General features: G+C 43.2%; 2 protein-coding genes across 2 annotated transcripts; both read right to left on the bottom strand.

Annotated features, from left to right (window-relative positions):
- Window positions 1-60: 60 nt before the first annotated feature.
- On the bottom strand, window positions 61-14,985 carry LOC308160420 (targeting protein for Xklp2-B-like; the record flags this gene model as incomplete). The annotated part of the gene is made up of 14 exons (XM_080534335.1): window positions 61-171; window positions 481-668; window positions 1,144-1,255; window positions 1,846-1,992; window positions 8,337-8,510; window positions 8,724-8,819; window positions 9,055-9,274; window positions 9,780-9,918; window positions 10,048-10,216; window positions 10,641-10,789; window positions 11,026-11,135; window positions 11,472-11,585; window positions 14,333-14,450; window positions 14,892-14,985. The coding sequence occupies 14 exons, from the start codon at window positions 14,983-14,985 to the stop codon at window positions 61-63; spliced, it is 1,941 nt and encodes a 646-aa protein (XP_080390461.1).
- Window positions 14,986-16,549: 1,564 nt separating this feature from the next.
- LOC308159526 (trafficking protein particle complex subunit 6b) lies at window positions 16,550-19,186 on the bottom strand. Its single transcript, XM_080533332.1, has 6 exons — window positions 18,847-19,186; window positions 18,609-18,676; window positions 18,349-18,466; window positions 18,161-18,244; window positions 17,951-18,044; window positions 16,550-16,820 (listed from the first exon to the last, which is right to left on the bottom strand). The coding sequence occupies exons 1-6, from the start codon at window positions 18,925-18,927 to the stop codon at window positions 16,789-16,791; spliced, it is 477 nt and encodes a 158-aa protein (XP_080389458.1). The 5' UTR covers window positions 18,928-19,186; the 3' UTR covers window positions 16,550-16,788.
- Window positions 19,187-19,411: the final 225 nt, after the last annotated feature.

Genomic DNA, 19,411 nt, shown 5'->3' with positions numbered 1-19,411 from the left:
ATAACCCCCCAAAATTAAGTAGTTAAAAATATAAACAATTAAACATCCATCTCCCAGCCATCACATTCGGAAGCGGTCTGAGAAGTTGGGAGTCAGGGGCACGGTGAGCGAGACCTCACTCTTCTTCAGAACCACTGGCTTATAGTGCCGGACTGGCTGGGCCTTGTGGACCTGTAGGGAGAGATTGAAAGTCTGGTTTCAAAACATCCTGTGCTTTCCTACGAATAGAAATAGTCCAAACAAAACGCAATATGGGGATCTCGGAACCTGTTCAATTTCAAGTGCATCCTAAATTAACTTTAAAAAAAGATTCAGCCAGCATCAATGAGAATAGTCTGCCCTCAAATGCAATGCTTCCATAATTCCTGCATTATGCATCGGTCCTTCCCAAAAGCAAACCAAGTCATTATCACGACATTGACGTAAGTCTCAAACTAACTGAAAACAAGTCGGAGCACCATCTCTTCCCAGTGACATCACCTGTTCTTGGCGTAGCAGTGCGGTCTCCTCGTTCTGCCGCTGCTCCGTCTCCCTGCGCTCCGCCTCCTCCATGCAAGCCCTCAGCGCCTCCTTCTCACACAACCCTTGCTCAAACTCCTGACGCTCCTTGGCCCTCCTCTCCGTGGACAACTGGAAGCCCTCTAGAACTGTGGAATTGTTAATGTCTTCTGAAGAGCCAAACGGAGGAGGGGTTTCCAAAGATAGGTGGGGGGGTAGCAGTGAGGGGAAAATGAAACATGAAAGGTGCGGTTAGGTGTGAGAAGCAGGGTTAACCAAACAAATCCCTGTGTAAAGTAGGCAACCCTGGTCCATCAGGAGTTTTCTGGCATGTTTTGGCTCCACACTTGCATACTGAAACATTCTGCGCTTGAGGTGGCTTATGATCCAAGAGGCAGCTGTGATAAAGACATTTATACAGCTGCGGACAGGATCCCTGTTCTACTATGCATTTTAACCAGAAGGTTCTGGAAGGAAGAGGCCCTTGTTTGGAGGGACTGTTGAGCCCCTGCAAGTGAAGGAGGGAACCATGGCTGAAGGGTGGGGAGAATGTAGGCATGTCTGACCAGGGTTGTCTAACACTGCCACCGTGTGAAAAGCAGAGGAGCTCAGGCTGTGGACACAGAGGTGGGTGTTCATGCTTACCAAGGGCCGAGCGGCTCGTCTTCCTGGGGAGGAAAGGCTCCTTGTGTGTGACCGTGTTGGGCCGGGCTTTAAAGGAAGCAGCCTCGGCCTGACGCTTCTGCTCCTCCTTCATCTAGAGGGAAGCAGCATTAGTGCGTTTCATTCAATTCAACTTTATTCACCATGTGCAGTGCACTAGGAACATGGTATTTACATAAAACAAGACGACAACACAACAATACTCAAGACAATTTATACAGTACTAATATGAGTGAATAAATATACTGTACAACTTAGTGCAAAAACATGTAAAGTGCAATGATCAGGAGTTATTGAGGAGGGCTATGGCTTTGGGGAAGAAACTGTTCAAGTGGCGTGATGTTTTTGACCTGATGGCCCTGTACTGCTGTCCAGAAGGGAGTCATTCAAACAAGCTGTGAGCTGGATGTGAGGGGTGAGCCACAATTTTGCATACTCAGGGCACTAATACAGGAGGGGAGAAGCTTCTGGGTCAAGTCATTATTTGACTAATATAAAATAGCTGCTGTACAGTTTCAAGTCCTCTTATACTGATAAGTATAATATTACACTGCATTTGGTTCTGGTTTCGCTATTCGGTCTCCCACATGAAAAGTTTAAACCAAACTGAATAGGCAGAGACCTTACTCATTTAAATGGAGATCTACTTTCTTAACTCATTTAAATGGAGATCTACTTTCTTACCTTGAGCTCCATGCGGTCATTCTTGACCGCCCCCCTCTCGTCCGCCATCAGCCTGAAGGGCTCAGGCTTGGTGGGCTCCGCCACCTTCTTCTCAGGCAGGACCACCTCAGAGAAGTCTGGCAGGAGCTGGGCCTTGAACGTCGGCACCTGGGAGGATCCAGAGGAACATCATGACACTGTCTAAAGCCTGGTACACACAAAGATAATCTGGCCCATTTTCAGGCATGAAAACAGGTCGGGGTGAAAAAGGTGAGAAGGATATGAGACCCGGATCCTGCTAGGGCAGTCGGAGACTGAGAGCCAAAAAAGATTATTGGGGTACCAGAAAGAGACACATCATACATGCGGGCTCACAAAAGCTCTCCCTCTCACTCTCCCTCACTCACACACACTCCAATAGGCTACGAGACCAGTGGCGTCATTTCAGCAAAAGCCACGATATGGCATGGTACCGAATGGGGGGGTAGAGGTGGATTTTTTCCTCCAAATCAGTTATGCAAGTCAATTTTAGTGAGTTGTTTCTGTACAAAAACGAAAATATGAATGTATAATTAAGTGCAAATAAAGTATCTTTACATGTTCACATGTAAACATACACATATGTTGTATAAGAAACTAGACAGACAACTTCTCATGAAATGCACAACAGTGCAGCTTTAATATAAGCTAGTACAGTGTTTCCCAAACTGTGGGGCGTGGGGGGTACTGCAGGGGGGGCGCGGAAAAAAAGAAAGAAATATATATATACCGTATTTTCCGGACTATAAGTCGCGCTTTTTTTCATAGTTTGGCTGGTCCTGCGACTTATATATCAATATATATAATTTCATACTGACCGACATGAACCAAGGAGTAAACATTACCGTCTACAGCCGACAGAGGGCACTCTGGGCTTGTGACAACTATATGCTCCTCCTATACCCCTGAAGAAGTTATCTAAAACATTAGCTTGTTGAAGCTAAGCAAACGGTAGCTTGGTGAACTTGCTTACTGGTAACTTGCTTGTTGGACTCGCTGGCTTGTTATTGTGACCCGTGCGCTCCTAGTCAAGGGATTACTGGTCCCTGAATGCAATTGATGACCTATTTTCCACGAGGAAAGCTGGTTCGGGGGAACCTGCCTGCCCAGACGGAACTTTTGCCGCAGGTTACATCAGAGACGCCTGGGACAACTGGCGTCTCGTTTGCTTGGCAGTCATGTCGATTGAGGACGTGGAAGATGTTTTCATTTTTGGATTTATGATAGTTGGACACATTGGACTCTGTTTGAGTGCTGCCATGATCTATCGGAAAATAGATCCTCCCTCCCCCCACCCATACCTACCCCCCCCCCACTCCTCCATCCCCCCGCACATGCCACCCCGCCACCACCCCCCCCCCTCCCTTCTCTACAGTATTCTGTGGACATATATGGCGCCGCACATGGCAGCTATGGTTTTACAGTTTGTTGTGTTCTGTCTGCACTGCTGTCTGTCCTGTGTTGTTTTGTTTGCATTGCATTTAGAAATGCTCTTACTGTAACGCCAAATCAAATTCCTATATGTGTATGCATAAATGGCAATAAACGTTATCTCATCTCATCTCATTACGGTTAACAGGAGGCCGGGGGTGAAAAGGAGGAAGTGGAGCGCCAGTTTTAGAAGTCCGAAATTCGGTGTGCACACCGAGTAGCAGCCACAACACGGCGCATTGTTTGTTCAGTGTGTTCGGGGGCTCTCTCTCATTAGCCATGTCACTGTTTCCTTGGAGCTAATAACCTAGCACGTAGCACACAGCACCTGATCTGCTAACTGAGAACAGCCTTTTATTACAACTGTGTAATAAACTTGAACTTTTTATAAGACGCTCTCAGTGCCTCTTTGTTGAGGGGAACCTGGAATTACTGGAGGTTACATTATGTTCATTTAGCCTATTCAGCCTCCCAGGTATGTTCTTTATGCTATTGTGTAGTTGAATAAACTTGCCTTTCCAGATTAAATGTCTGTTCTTGGTCTTGGATTTTGTGAAATATATTTCTAAATAAATGCGACTTAGTCCAGTGCGACTTATATATGTTTTTTCCTCTTAATGTCGCATTTTTTGACTGATGCGACTTATACTCCGGGGCGACTTAGTCCGGAAAATACGGTGTGTATATATACACGCGATCCATGTGCACCCAAGCTCAACACATATATCATACTTCCGTTATATATCGAAAAATACATATAAAACGGAGGTATGATATATATGGCAGTCTCACGCGCCTGTCACGTCTCCAGTACATTAGAACTTCGCATCCTTTGATACATATGGCGGGATGTAAGGATCTTGTAACTTCGCAAACAATGGCAAAATTGAAATAGTTTACTCTATGTTCAACTGCCGCGGCGAAGTTACAGATCCTTACATCCCGCCATATGCATCAAAGGATGCGAAGTTCTAATGTACTGGAGACGTGACAGGCGCGTGAGACTGCCATATATGTGCCGTTTTATATGTATTCATCATCATATTTATATCATTAAGGATCTTGACGGGATGTAAGGATCTTGTAACTTCGCAAACAATGGCAGAATTGAAATACTTTACTCTGTTCAACTGCCACGGCGTTGCCTTTAATATACAAATACAGGGCTTAAAGTGGGAAAAAATCCTGTGCCTGAAACTTTTTCTTGGGAGGGGGGTCACAGTTTGAGATATTGGGAGAGCGGGTACAGAAGACAGCTTCTTGTCTCAATGTTTAAATGCATTAATACTTTAAATGAATGTGCAACAATACTATGTGCAATATGACAACCCTTGTGTACATAAGGTTCAGATATAGGAAAAGTTAGGATATTTATAGCATAGCATAGAGTACAGCACAGTGTTTTATTGTATAGTATAGTAGTATAGTAGATAGTGTACATAGCCTTTATTTATGTAAACCAGCTCTTTTCCCTTTTTTATTTTACCCTTGGCCCTCGTGTTTAGTCTTTTTCCAAGCACCAGGGGAGCCCCCCCTCCTAAATTTCGTTGTATGGTACCTGTACTGTATTACAGTTTCTCAATTGCTAAAACACATTTCACAAAACTTTCCTCCATTTTCCCAAAACTCTAAACACAACACACTTTTCTAAAGCTACATAAGCAAAACCACACCTTCTCTCTTCAAAACTCAAACTCAAACCCTACCCCTAATCCTAACCTTACTGTAACCCTAGCACCCAACCCTAACCCTAGTTTTCCCACATGTATGATAGTCATGCATAAAAATAAATCTGCGCTCCCTGTCTAACGTTATATCTAACATTACATATTTTACATTACAGTAAAGGGCTCTGCACACAGCGTGCGATTTCTGTTGCGCATCAACGTTCCATTTTGAAGTTTGAATGGAAGTCTATGAGAACATCGCATTTACCCACACACGGCCCCGATTTTAATCGCACGGCGAACATTCGATTCCATTCATTTTGAATGGGACAAAGCACACGGCGTGCGAGTTTTGTCGCACTGCTTTGTCCCATTCAAAATGAATGGAATCGAATGTTCGCCGTGCGATTAAAATCGGGGCCGTGTGTGGGTAAATGCGATGTTCTCATAGACTTCCATTCAAACTTCAAAATGGAACGTTGATACGCAACAGAAATCGCACGCTGTGTGCAGAGCCCTTAAGGCTGATTTTGCATGATAGTCATGCATTTTTAGATATCTATTTCCCCCCTTTAAATGGCATATGATGTCCGAAATTTTACTAAAGTTCAGCCGCGAAGTTGTTGCACTGTTGTCCTATCGAGTTTTACGTAAATAAAGGTTTGAAAAATGTTACCGTATTCCCACATGTACAATACTGTACTGTATCACAACTCAATGCAAACACTACAGAGGATCCATTACACACAACAATACTCACTGAAAACAATGTTCAGGGTGTGATGTTCTTTAAATTTATTTGTGGAACTATACACACACACACACCACAATCATTTGCAACAAGTGTCTTACATTTTGAGTCGTTATGTTTAATGAATGAAGCCAGGTGTGTTCATTGTGTTAACAGTTTGCTGACTGTGGCAAGCATTTTGCATCACATGAGCTTTAATTTGAGAATTTGAGCAGAGTTTTTTGCAACTTGTGTTTTAGCAAGACAAAATGTGTTTAGATTTATGAGAAAAGGAGGATTGGGTTTTGTGAATTGTGTCTTCATGTGAAATGTGTTTATGGTTTTGGCAAATGGGAGCTAGTTTTATTAAATGTGTTTAGAGAACTGGTCATTTGGTTTAGAGAATTTGCTTTTGTGTTTTAGCAATTGGGAAAAACTGTAATGACAATAAAGACCATTCATTCATAATACTGTTTTATACTTAATAAAAAATAAAAATAAATAGATGTCTTTAAAAGGCCAAACTGATTGCATCACTTATTAAGCCACTATCACTATAACAATACAGAATAAAATATATACATGTCTTTAAAAGAACAAACTGATTACTTATTAAGCCACTATCACTTATATTCTCCTTCTTGGCACCACGTCCCATAAGGCTTCCCGTCACTACTCAGGGTTTTTCCTGGCTCAAAATGAGGCGGAGGTGGTACCAGTGGTGTTTGACATCGGGGGGGACCCATGAAGCAGGGCTGTCTGGGGGTCCTTAAACGAGCATCAAACACTTAATTTCCTGCATTCTGGTGAATTGATATGCACCAATTTGTGCCCTTTCGCCATCAATTTATGGTGGAAATGTCATTATATATGTAAAGGAAAAAACAATATTCAGGCACCAGATGGCCATTCAAAATATAATGTCATATAATGCAATATAAGGCTCTCAGGCATTCTGTACTTTCAAATATGTATTCTCCTTGAGCAGTCAACATCAACTATCAGCTGTTTCGCTAGCAAACACGAAAGCTAAGTTTGTGAAACAGCGCCCCCGCCACCACGTCGGCGCAATTGCATTTTTTTTAATTCTCCCGCGCCGGAAATCCGGCACTGTGCCGGAGTACTTTAAGCCCTGCAAATATTGTATGACCCTCAGCCTGCTCACACGGCGCGGCTCCACGGTTCTTTGGTGGAAAGGCATTTTTAAAACACGAAAATCTTCTGTCACTACCTTTTCCAGTTGAACATAGAGTAAACTATTTCAATTTTGCCATTGTTTGCGAAGTTACAAGATCCTTATATGTATCAAATGATGCAAAGTTCTAATGTAGCTACTGGAGACGTGACAGACGCCTGAGACTGCCATATATCATACCTCAGTTTTATATGTATTCATCATCCTATTTTTCGGGCATTTAGCTCATTAAACGGCGAAAATCACTGGCGGACCAGGGTTGCGATTCCATTTAATTTACAGGGAACTATGTGTGAAAGGGGCTAACAGCTTGCAAAATAGGCTGACAACGCTAACGTTAGTAGTTATCTGTACTTAGTAATGTTAGTACCAAAGTTAGCCATCTATCGTTAGCTAGCAATTTGTATTTTGTTAATGTTACATTCTTATCTCAGTATTTGCGACTTCAGTCCTTGCTTTCTCTCAGCATACAAAAACAGCGGCTGACGTTCCTGTCACCAATTTCTTCACCAAGGAGTTTCACGCGCACATTACAGTTTCAGCCCTTCACGCCTGCGCACCTGTTCGCTACGTTGCTTCGCTTTTCTGTAGCCTTGGTAGGGCCATCAACGGCCCATCAAAATGTTATCATTCGAACGTTCAACGTGCGCTCCAGACTAATGGGCCGCTCCCCACCCCCCCCAAAAAAAAAACTCATCGGAACTATATGATTCAGGGAAGTCACCTATTTTGGATTCAAAATGGCTAATTTCGACGAAAGGTGAGCGATTATCATGCCTGCATTTGGGCCCCATTTCCCCCCTTCCAACCAAGGACAGCAAACGGCCGATTATCGGATGGCTCTAAAGATTATCCTACAAGATTATCCTGTGGTGTAAGGTGTGTTAAGAGTCAATTTCTCCCGACAATCTGCTCAGAAAATGATCAGGGCTGACGATTGTTAAATATTCTATAAAGATTAAACGTGTTTTAGATTTAGAAAATCTTTGTGTACCAGGCTTGAGGCAGGTGTGGCTCTATGTTTCCAGGAGGAGTCTGGTGTGTGTGTACACATGGGGTTGGGAACAGGCAAGGACCATTGCTGTCATTTAGTAATCTCTGGTGCAATACTTGCCTGGTAGGTAGGGAAGGCATATTCTGATATTGCTCACTATTCATCCTGTAGTTCTATTGCTACTTCTGTATTCTACCAACCTTCATTATTTGTCAAGGCTTAGCATGAGCACCGAAGGTGCCGTACACTATTGGCAGGCCATTGGTGTAATATGCCATTTAGCTACACAAAGCAGTGAGCGCATACATTTCAGTATATGGTCCCAGTGGGAACCTTTGTCCAAGTCAGCACTGTCTTGAGCCCAGTCATCAGTTTCAAACATGTCCCCTGACCCTCACTTTATTCAGGGTTAGGGTTTACAACTGGTTCAGGTGATGTGTTGGGCGGACGACGTACCTCTTCATTTCGCAGGTCATCCATTCTCTTGTCTTTCAACACCTTCCTCTCCCTCTCCCGCTCATCGAAGGAGAAGGGGCATACCTCCACCTGGTTCTTCTCCTGGAGCCTGGGCTGGAATGGCACGCCATAGTGGGGAGCAGCGTGGGCTTTCATTGGGGTGAACACCTTCACCTGCAACCAGAGTTTGGGGTCAGATTCACTCACAACGTCAAATCAAATCTGTAGAGGTCAGTCCGAAAAAAACAAGAAATTAGAGCATGCCCATTTTGAAACAGCTCAACCCAGAAGGTGTGGGCCGTGGAGGTCCACACGAGACCACTGTTGAGGTCAGAAAACGCCAGAGAAACTAGTTTGGAAGTGAAACATCACTTTGTCTGCCCTCACCTCCTCCACCTTTCTCTCGATCCGTACCCTCTTCTTCAGGGCAAAGGCAGGGGATTCTGGGACTGTGGGATTCGCCAGCTTCTTCTCTGGGACACCCTGTCAACAAGTGTGGGGAAGAGACCATTAACGTAAGCATCCCAGCGTTATGGAGCATCTTCAGAGTGGCGTACGGTTGCAGAACTTTGAGAGAACCACGTCAGCCAGACAAATGACCTGACGTACAGTGAGGAGTCAGCTCTATTTAAAGCATGTCGATCTACAACAACTGACTTTTTGAAGGCATTCGATCGTTGGTCATGTGCCAACGTCAGGCCTGGCTAGCAGCACTCACCACCACCTCATCCAGGATGCGGAGGGGCACCGGGCGGGAGTGGAAGGTGAACTGCTCCTCGGGCTCCTCAGGCTTCTTGTTGGCCTGCCGCTCCTGAGCTCTCTTCTCCATCTGCAGGTAGAAGCCCTCAGGCTGGGTGGGCTCCTTCACCGCCGGCTTCTTGGGGTTCAGCGCCGCCTCCAAGATCTTCCTATTCAACTCGAGGGCTTTGAACTTGAACCTGGGGAGAACCACACAGGTTAGAGCACCCCAAGGACTGCCAAATCAGGACTGTCACAATCTGTAACATTGACATTTTGGTCTACCAGCCAAGGTGTCTGGTGAATGAGAATTCTGGCCGATTTTTCTTTTAACCAATATTAAAAAGGCAAAGGTCACAATGAATACATTAGCACGACTTCTGACACATTGAAAATGATTGCCTGCACAGAACAAACCTCCTGTAGGCTTTAAGTATCAATATTTTCCCCTGGATGTTATGTTGTGATCTTGTGCTCCATTTGGTGGGTGTTAATTGTTTACCCTTTCTCCATGGCTGGTTCACAACTAGACATCTGAACACATCTGTGTTCAAATCTACATTCACTGACCTGAAGTGCATAACAACTATGCACCCGTTTTTCCCCGACAGGGCTAATAAAACGACGACAACCAAGATCGAAAGACAGAAACGTGAGAAAACTGGGAGGCAGACCAGATGAAGCGTTGGACTAAACTACACGTACTGTTGCTGCTTCTGCAGCTCCTCATCCTCCAGCTCAGCGCTGCTCTTCACCAGGGTGGGCCGGGCCCTCTGCCGGGTCATCAGCTGAGGCGTGTGAGGGATGGTGTTCCTCAGCTGCTCCAATTTCACCGGAGACGGGCCTGGATAGAGGGGAAGGTGAGGTACCGTATTTCAGTTGGAGTGTCAAAAGATCTGTGTTGCCTAGGAATCCCCAGCCATGATCGGGGACACAGAATTGATGATTGAAGAAGCAAAATCAGAACACGTACCCTTATCCTGACTCTGCCGGCTGCGCAGGTGATAGCGGTCTGGGGTGCGTCTGTGGAACTGCTCGATCTGCTGGGCGTAGGGGACGTAGGCAGCCTCGTCCGCCCTCCGCTTGCCACCAGTCGACAGGTTGAAAGGCTTTGGCACGGTGGTGCCCTTTGACGCCTTCATCTGAGAGAGAAAAGTAGATCAATTCAGATAGGGGGGGACAACAATTACCCAAGAGGATGGCAATAAACTAATATAGTCCAAAATGTGGATCTCCACCGGCCACGCTGCAGTAATAAGCGACCAGTTAACTTTTTTAAGAATGAAAAAGCTGCGAGAGACAGGACCGATGGCAATCCAACAGCCTTCATTTGATTGAGAACGGTGTTTCCAATACACCGCGACATGAAGTCATGATTTGAATCATTGCAATTTTGTGTTTCAACTGCAATGCCAATGCCTATTTGAACCTGTACCCAAGAACTTCACTCCTTGTATCCGTATATTGATGTAATAAAAGCAATTCTGATTCTGATTTAGGGCTAGTATGGGCATAGCCCAAGAGCAGTTGTGGCAGGTGTCTAAAATATGGAGGTTGAGGTTCTACCGGAGAGATGGGGTGTTTGCGGAGCTGGGCGTTGAAGTCCATGGGCTTGTGGACGTCAACAGCAGGGCCTGCCTTCACTCGGCCGTCCGTACTGAAGTGGAACTCCTTTGGGACCGTGGTGGAGAGAACCAACTTCTTAGGGAGCTGGCCTGATGACACAAGTTGGAATATCTCTTTACAAAACAGACAAGACAGTTGCAACACTCAACTTTAATACCCAAATCTGAATTGAAAGCCTAGACATTTGAGGTGATCTCAGGGATTGGATAGGCATAAGCAATGCATTAGTAGTCAAGAAAAAAAACCTGTACCACCACGCTGCCTACATCCACCCAATCCCAGGGGTTGATGGGGGGGGCACGGGGGAGATGTCAGGGCTACTCACTGCCTGCCATAGCAGCCTTGTAGCTGGCCTCGTTCCTCCTTCTCTGGTCCGCTACTTCCTTGTGAAGGCTCTTCATGCGCTCCAACTCCTGTTGCTCAGAGCTCTTTTGCCTGGGGTAGACATAAGTCATTATAGAAACTTTTTAAAGGCCGTTGAGGTTTGCTGCACAGGCCAGCCCAAACATGGCCCCAATATTGTTTAAATTACATTTTTATATTTCACATTCTAACCAGCGGTAAATAAGTGGACCGTTTCAGTCCACATCAGGGTTTTAACAGAGTTTACTATTCATTAGAAAAATCACTCAACTCTTTGGCTAGCTGTCATAATGCTACCTCCCGTCTCCATTTCTATGTTCTCTCTGGTTTGTGACTCATAACGCATTATGTACAACATTTCTAAAAAGAAATCAAACCAGTCCATGGCCGCCTCTCTGCACGACTCACTTGGTGTTGTTAGCTGCTGCCCGGGCCTTGACTGCCTCCAGACGCCCGCTGGTACGGGCGCCACTCCTGCGGCCGCCACTCCTGTGTCTGACCAGCTGAGACGAGGAGGCGCTCCTGGGAAAACAAGCACAACAAGGGTCAGGTTACTGTATTCTACCCCCCCCCCCAAAAAAAAAAAACTTGATTAGAAGCATCTCTATTCAAAGCTGATTGCATACTCCTAAAAAAGAAAAGGTGCCACAAAATTGTACCGGTATGAGAGAATACAGTAATAAGACCATGTGTCCATTTCAAAAGTTCTGATGGCCATTCCAAGTCAGTGCATTATTGATAAAAAAAACAATCCCTTGAAAAGAACGTTTGCCACCACCGTGAAAGATAAGACACTGCAGATTTACCTGGACAGACGGACAGCTGTTTTTACAATGGATGGTTCAATGCTGTAAAGAGTAACAGTCAATAATAATAATAATAATAATAATAATAACTTTAATTTATATAGCGCTTCTCAAAAACCCAAGGACGCTGTACTGTGTCTGGCTCAAGAGGGTCCAAGTCTGCCATGACAACAGCAAACATGCACATCCTATAGTCTCAGGCGTTGGACAGAAGCAAATGTAAAGAGGATTGTCCTCCACTCTGATATAATACACCCACTGGGATCTTCACCAGGGGGAGCAAATAATATTCCCCTTTTCTGCCATGACAACATCCAAGAGTATGTTGGTTTAGAAACCAAGCCACACGTTCTGGTGATGATCCCAGATAACGGTGGCTGAGGGCAGGAGAGAGCCAGACACTGAGGAGGACAGGAGAGAGCCAGACACTGAGGAGGACAGGAGGGAGCCAGACACTGAAAACTGTACTGACCTTCTTTGCTTCTTGGAAGGTGGTGCGTTCTCGACGGTGGCATTCTTTTCAGGTTGTGGCACTCCTTTCATTTTGCGCTTCGACACCCTTTAGTGGAGAACATTTAATTTGTGTGTAACAGAGGTGTAATACAAAAACTGAGGTGACCAAAGCTTTGGGGGGAGGGAGAGTTCAAAAGGAGCCATTTGTTTATTCTTGTCCATTACATCTGAAAAACAATTGTATTTATTTCACAATTGTGGGGCTCCAAAAATGAAACAGTTTAGCAATAGCATTAGTCTAACAATTGTATGTACAATAGGCACATTGCCTACATCCCATATTCTGGAAATGTGGCTTGTGGAACATCAGGAGGGTGCGATTAACTCCAGGTTAGATCCAGATTTAAATCCGATCCGGGCGCTAATTTCAGCTTGCATTCGGTTCCATCAATAAGGCTCAAATAATTCGCTGCTTGGTTGCTATGCAACCAATCCTTTTGAGTAATTCTGGTCACGAGCAGACTTACAGGCTGGTTTAGGTAATGCGTGCGTCAAAAATGTCTCACAGGTGGAAACTACATCCCGAACGATAGTTCCTCAAGTGTCTTTTAGGAAATATTAGTTCCCACTTTTTACGAGATAGTTTGACCGATAGATAGATAATTTGATATTTTGAAAGTGTGATCGATGGATAGATATTTTGAAAGTGTGAGATATAAAAAAATAAATAATAATAATTGGTATGTCTATCAACTTGCATTGGCGTCATCACAGCGGTGTGTTTGGCACAGGGGTTATGGCAGCCAGCGAGAAGTCCGAAGGTTGCTGGTTTGAGACTTGATTTAATTTAATGTTTTTATTATTTTTTTTACATTTAACCGAAGCCTTCATGCAAATCGATTTAAACAATATATATACTGTATATCTTATCTGTCTGTTAATCATCTATCCATCAGTAATCATAAGAAAAAATAATCTATGCCAAATCCAGGGTCCAGTTAAAAGAACATAATTTACTACTCAGAAAGGCTTCAAACACCATTGTAATCGTGTTAGTTCTTGTAAATTAGCCTGCACCATCATTTTATAGCCTACATACTTTTTTAGATGAGATTTTAGATTAGATTCAGACAACAAAATGCAGTAAAAAGTGTGTCAGAAGAGGGATTTGAACCACCGTCTTAAAATGACGAATAAATACTATGGCAGCGGTCAATACCCTATGCCATGGCATTGTGACGGTACGACTGCATGTAGCCTGCTGCTAATATCACCACAGTAGTAAATATTAATTTATTAAAATATAAACGTATAACAATAAGTGGGGCTAGTATGACCTACGCATTTAATCGGTCAGCAATTTCGTGCCAAACCATTTCCCTCGCCTTGTTAATTGCGGCAGTATTGCACTATTTTACATCTTCATAAAGATCAATAAGTAGGAGTGCTGCGCAAAAAGTAGGACCGCTGTGGAGTGTAGTATCTTCATTTCGACAGTTCGACTCTTTATGGGGCTCTTTATGTCTGCGTGCACACGCCCATAGAGGATTTCTAAGCCAGTGTTCTGTGAACACTGATGACACAAGGCTGATCCTCGTTCGAGGAATCACCTGATGCTTGAATCCCAGTCACGAGTTGCCTGAACGCGGCTCTTATTTTAATCGCTGATATACTATGAATGAATGGTCTTTATTGTCATTGATATGGTACAGGTACCATACAACGAAATTTGGGAGGGGGGGCTCCCCTGGTGCTAGGAAGAAAAAAAAAAAAAGGGAAAAGAGCTAGTTTACATAAATAAAGGCTATGTACACTATCCACTATACTATACAAATAAAACACTGTGCTGTACTCTATGCTATACCTATTCTAACATTTCCTATCTCAGAACCTTACTAATCAACGTTCGTGGAATACCCCCAAGGTTAACTGGTAGAGCATCAACAAACTTTCAAACTAACAATCATGTCAGAAGAGCAAATGTTTAAGAAATGCAGTACACCGTCCTACCTCAGTGGTTGAGCAGGGGGTGCCCTGGCTGGCTTGGCGGCCACCTGAACTGGGCCACTGCTACCCCAGGAAGTTACAATGTTTGTGGCGGGCACAGATGACGTGCTTGGGGCATCTGCTGTGGGAGACAAGACAATTTCACATCAAATGCAACACAAGACCACTCGACCCCTGGTGATAGAAAAGCTGATTAACCACTCAAAAAAGATGCTAACAAAAAACTACAGCAGCAAGTCTTCTGATGTGCAAATGCAGCATTGCCCCTGTGCTAAAAGGTCAATGGTAAAGCAACTAGTTGATGAGGACCTACCAGAGCTCGACACCACCACCAGGGGAGCAACAATCATCTGGGGCAAGCCTGATTTTGGGGCAGCTCCACCAAAGGACAGGCCATTTCTCAAAGGGGTGGCATGGTGCAAGGCTCCACCCTCGCCACATTGGTCTGCAGAAAGTGACGTTCAGCAATATAAAATGACCATACGTGTGACTAATCTCCAAAAGCATGCTTGACATGCAAAGTATGACGCTTGCCAAAATGGCTCACAAGCAAACGTCTTACCAAACCAATGGTCTGCATTGTCCGCCTCCTCGGTGTCCAAAGACTGGAAATCCAACACATGGGACGGTGCATCGAATTCATAGTGCTCATCCATCTCCCAACAGCTGAGGTCTTAACCTAACCTAAACATCACATCGTTGTCATTTTCAAAGACAAAAACAAGTAGCCTAACTGCTTGAGTGTTCTAGTGTTCTCGCCTGGCTGGTTTGTAGCTGAACCGCCTCGCCCTGCCACGGAACCATCAATAACATCCGTAACTCATTCGGTTCAAGTGTTAGTTAGTACTAAGTCATTCGTAATAATGTGATTTAATGCATTTAAAACAATTTAGTTAACTAATCAGCCTACTTCATTCTGGAACCACATTATGCTACACAGCTAGTCTAGTTTAGTTGTTTAGGTCGCACACTACCACTGGTAGTACCGGACCGAGAACGCGCCTTCTTCAGACAACACTAATACGTTTATCCGAGACGGGAGGATAATGGTTTCCTTGGCATTGGTATCGAGTGACCGTGTAAGCAGGGCGACTAGTCAGCACAGTTATTATCTCATAGCAGAAGAAAACACATGAAGCAAGAACGCTAGCTACATGGCTAACTAACTTGACAAACAGCATACGGTAACGTTATCTTAGCTTCCATTAAAACGCTATTTGTAAACACTGACATAATAGTTAGCTACGGTATCCGTTCAAATGAAATATATTACCTTAACGTGTACTCAAGAAATATATTACCTTAACGTGTACTCAAAAAATGTATCACGGGAAGCGCCGTTGGACTGCAGTGTGAACATCAGATGAGGGACTGGCGCAAGTGACCGTTTAAATTTCCTCTCTTGTTTGAACCAGCCAATCCGCAGCCTTGTCTCACTGCTCGGTTAGCGATTGGCTTCTGTAGCTGATTTCAATGACGTAGTATCAAAAACACAAAATACTGTTCACAAATCCTGTCCAAACAAACATTTTTTTTTACATTATTTTGGTAACTCTACTATCGCGGGTATATCATATCTCTGTCATTTCAAATAATACGACTTTTAGATATTATAGACATTGACTAAGAACTGTGATTAGGTTACAGTGTAAATAAGTTAAGTGTTGTTGTTGTCATGTTTTCTGTGTGTAAATTCATTGTGTAATTAAAATGTGTTTGTATTAGGCTAATTGTTCTTGGATTCCTTATTCAATATGCTTTGTATTTATTTATTTTATCTAGTAAGGACTGTGGATTAAGGATTGTGAGATATGACTATGGTGGGCTAATAAACACACAAACAGATAGGCCTACTGGATATTTAGGTATTGAGAAAATCAGAAGGTACCACCAGGGTATTAAAATCCCATAGCTGAGAGACTGTTGGGCATATTCCAGAAACATATAGAAGAGTTTTAGTTTCATTCAAGTTACATTTCTTGTCTGTTAATTTCAATTGAAAGCGTACTTGTGAGCAGATTAATTAATTATGTCATTGCTTAAACAATATATATCATAGAAATCAAGTAATATTTGTACGTGAAAAAATGTCTTTTGATGCATTGGCTCGATTGTTTACATTTCAGTTGGTGCCCACTGTCTAAGCACACATGTCAGCAGCTTTAACAACCCATGAAATGATTTAAATCATGAATGAATTGAAGTCTATTGTCACCGGTCTTTAATCATCCTTAACAACTTCTGATATTCAGATACAATATGATAATAATAATCAACAACAACAACAATGATGATGATGATGATAATAATAATAATAATACAAATAAATTAGATGAAAACAAACATAAATCAAAGCCACAACACTGTCTGCATGCAGGGTACACTTCCAGCTTGTACACAATAGTTCAAAACAAAATCATCTATGATGGCTGGTTGGAGTGGATAGGCCACACCTTCTGCTACATTTTCTGGATCATGACCTGGAATTTACCTGTGATGAAATAAAGTAGAACAAGTCAAGGAAAATATGATTATCATCTTGCACTGTCAGGATATCACAGCTGTCATCACATACAACCAATAGACTTTTTTGAAAACGGGTCCCAGAGTGAACAAATCTGAAAACAGCACCCTTGGATTTCCGTCGTTACAAGCCATACACATCTTTCCTGAAACGATGACGCCATAGCCCCACCTCTCCCTTAACCCGCATGCGCTAACCCAGCCAACAACAACAACAACAACAACAACAACAACAACCATGCGCCTTACAGGGTTGTTGCGTTCGTGCTGCAGAAGCTATTGAGCTTGATTGGGCTTTTACAGCAAAATGTACTGCTCCTATACTACCACCGTCAGCAACAAATGGACATGGAGAACAGCTGTTCTTCAATATTGAATTATTATATTATTAAATGATATTAAATAATTCTTGTATTTTCCACCATTGTTCTTCTTCGTGTGATTGTTCATCGCACAAGTTTTGCACATGCTCCATTCTTCTTCTCTGTTTTTGGTGTAATTTGTGGCAGCGTTTCAGCATTTTCAGTGGTTTAGTTTGGACGCACATATTTCTTGAGACGACTTCGTGTTTAGCTAAGCTGTGTTTAGCTTTTTCAAAACGAAAAAGAAAAACACAGGTTCCGTCTCCGTGTGGATGTGGCCTTAGCATGTTCATTTGAAAACAGTGATCTAACTATGAACATAGCAAGTCTCATGACCCACAATACAACGTCAATGTTGTCTAATCAGGTTTGGGGTATTCAAGAGGTACATTTTTGGTAGATTGTCAAGTGGTTGAGTAATGGTAGACTAATGGTTTGAACCAGTCTGCCTCAAAACTAAAAGTTTACAAATGTAACCCCGGTTCTCTTAGGATGATGAGAGAGACCCCTCACTATGAGACACACACTCTTGCGTACCTTTCGGTGAAGACCCCTATTCAATCAAGCCAGGTACAGACCGTTGAGCCTTGCAGGTGATAACCACATCAGCAATTGGGCCATTTCAACCACTCACTCCACTCAACCACAAGCTCACTGCGAGAGGAGCAATGAGGTGAGGGGTGTACAAACTGGCACAACTGGCACAAACTGTCACACAGAAAAAAGACGTCCTTACAGGCAGGCATGACAGACACCTCGGCTGTCACAATGCTCTTCACTCCCAGGCTGGACAGCCCTCCTCTCACCAGGCCACAGGTTAGTGCCAAATACTGCAGGGACATAGATTTCCAGAATTATCGGTCAAAGACCATGGTTAGGGAAAGATTCAGAAACGTACAAAAGGAATTTTTGCAACACAGGTATGGATGTGAATATGCTTCCTCACCTTTGGGGCATGCTCCAAATACTGTTTACCAGCCGAGAGCTGAGTGAGTAACCGGAATTTGTTGTCCTGTAGCACATAAATACCCTGCAAACAAACCACAAATGACAATTAAGCTGAAGTATTTGGCAATATAGCATTTCCATGAGAGTTGCTTCATGAATGAAGGTCATTAGGAAGTGGAGTCTTACTTGGTGATTTGTTCTTAGGTTGTCAATTTGCTTTTTGAACACACAGGTCCAAAAGTCTTTGCATATGAATTTCATGATGTCCAACTCGTCTTTAAACCGTGCTGTGTCTTTGGTGAACCTACAGAAGAAGGATATCATCTGTCACCTAACTCTGAGTGCAAGAGCTAAGTTCTAAGTGCCATGGCTGGGAGTTAGCCTGTATGGGCTATATACACAATGGTTTGAGTGTAATTTAGAGAAGCAGGTGTACATCAACCAACCTTTCTATTAGTCCTTGACCGACTCGAAATCCCATATTTTCCAGTTTGGTAATACATCTTCCATTTTCCTAAGGGGGTAGGAGGGTGAGTTGAATGATTGATTGATTGAATGATTCGCCTGAGATAGAGGACTACCGTTACAACATTTATGGTAGCCTACGGTTAACTGGGTCTATGCGTCTTTTTATTTCATATACATAATATACACATAAAAATAAAGAATGAAAGAAAACCTTACCAATTCCCCGTGTTCATCTGATGTGTAGATGTACTGTATCACTTCATTGTGTAAAAACTGAAAAAGAGCTTCGTCCGCCATCCTGGACGGTTCCAACCTTGTCAAATACCACTAATTAATAACGGTGACACCACCCTAATTAGACTATTTATACTTAGATAGTTGTATTGTAATAAGAGCTCGGTCTAGATTTAGGAACTGTTAACCTCCTCTAAAGATCAAGACAAAATGAACACAAAACCTGATCTTAATTGCCAGAATTATACTGCGCTCTAATGTGAATTCGTATACAATCACACAAGGCCTAGCTAAATATAATCGCCCATAAAATAAGCAGATATCAATATTTTGCTTTTTCAGGTTACAGAGACTACCGGGGTCCTTAACCATCAACAAACCGTTGCCCAAAAGTATGCCTGAATAGAAAGCCTTTCGATGGAATCAGGACAATGATACCGTATCTTCCTACGGCTACTATTTCCCTTTTGGCAGCTACATTTGACAACACTTCTGTTCAATCATAGAATTGCATGTGTTAAATGTCTCTTCAGGTGTTCACATGTTC

This window comes from Nansenia antarctica, assembly GCF_963989245.1.
Source record: "Nansenia antarctica genome assembly, chromosome: 6".
NCBI classification, from domain to species: Eukaryota; Metazoa; Chordata; class Actinopteri; order Argentiniformes; family Microstomatidae; genus Nansenia; species Nansenia antarctica.
This window is presented reverse-complemented; position numbering and strand designations above follow the sequence as displayed.

Coding starts and splice junctions, on each gene's coding strand:
- LOC308159526 (XM_080533332.1), bottom strand. CDS start 18,927: ATGGCGGACGAAGCTCTTTTTCAGTTTTTACACAATGAAGTGATACAG. Junction 18,677..18,846: donor CAGATGAACACGGGGAATTG/GTAAGGTTTTCT, acceptor CTACCCCCTTAG/GAAAATGGAAGATGTATTAC. Junction 18,045..18,160: donor ATTTGGAGCATGCCCCAAAG/GTGAGGAAGCAT, acceptor ATGTCCCTGCAG/TATTTGGCACTAACCTGTGG.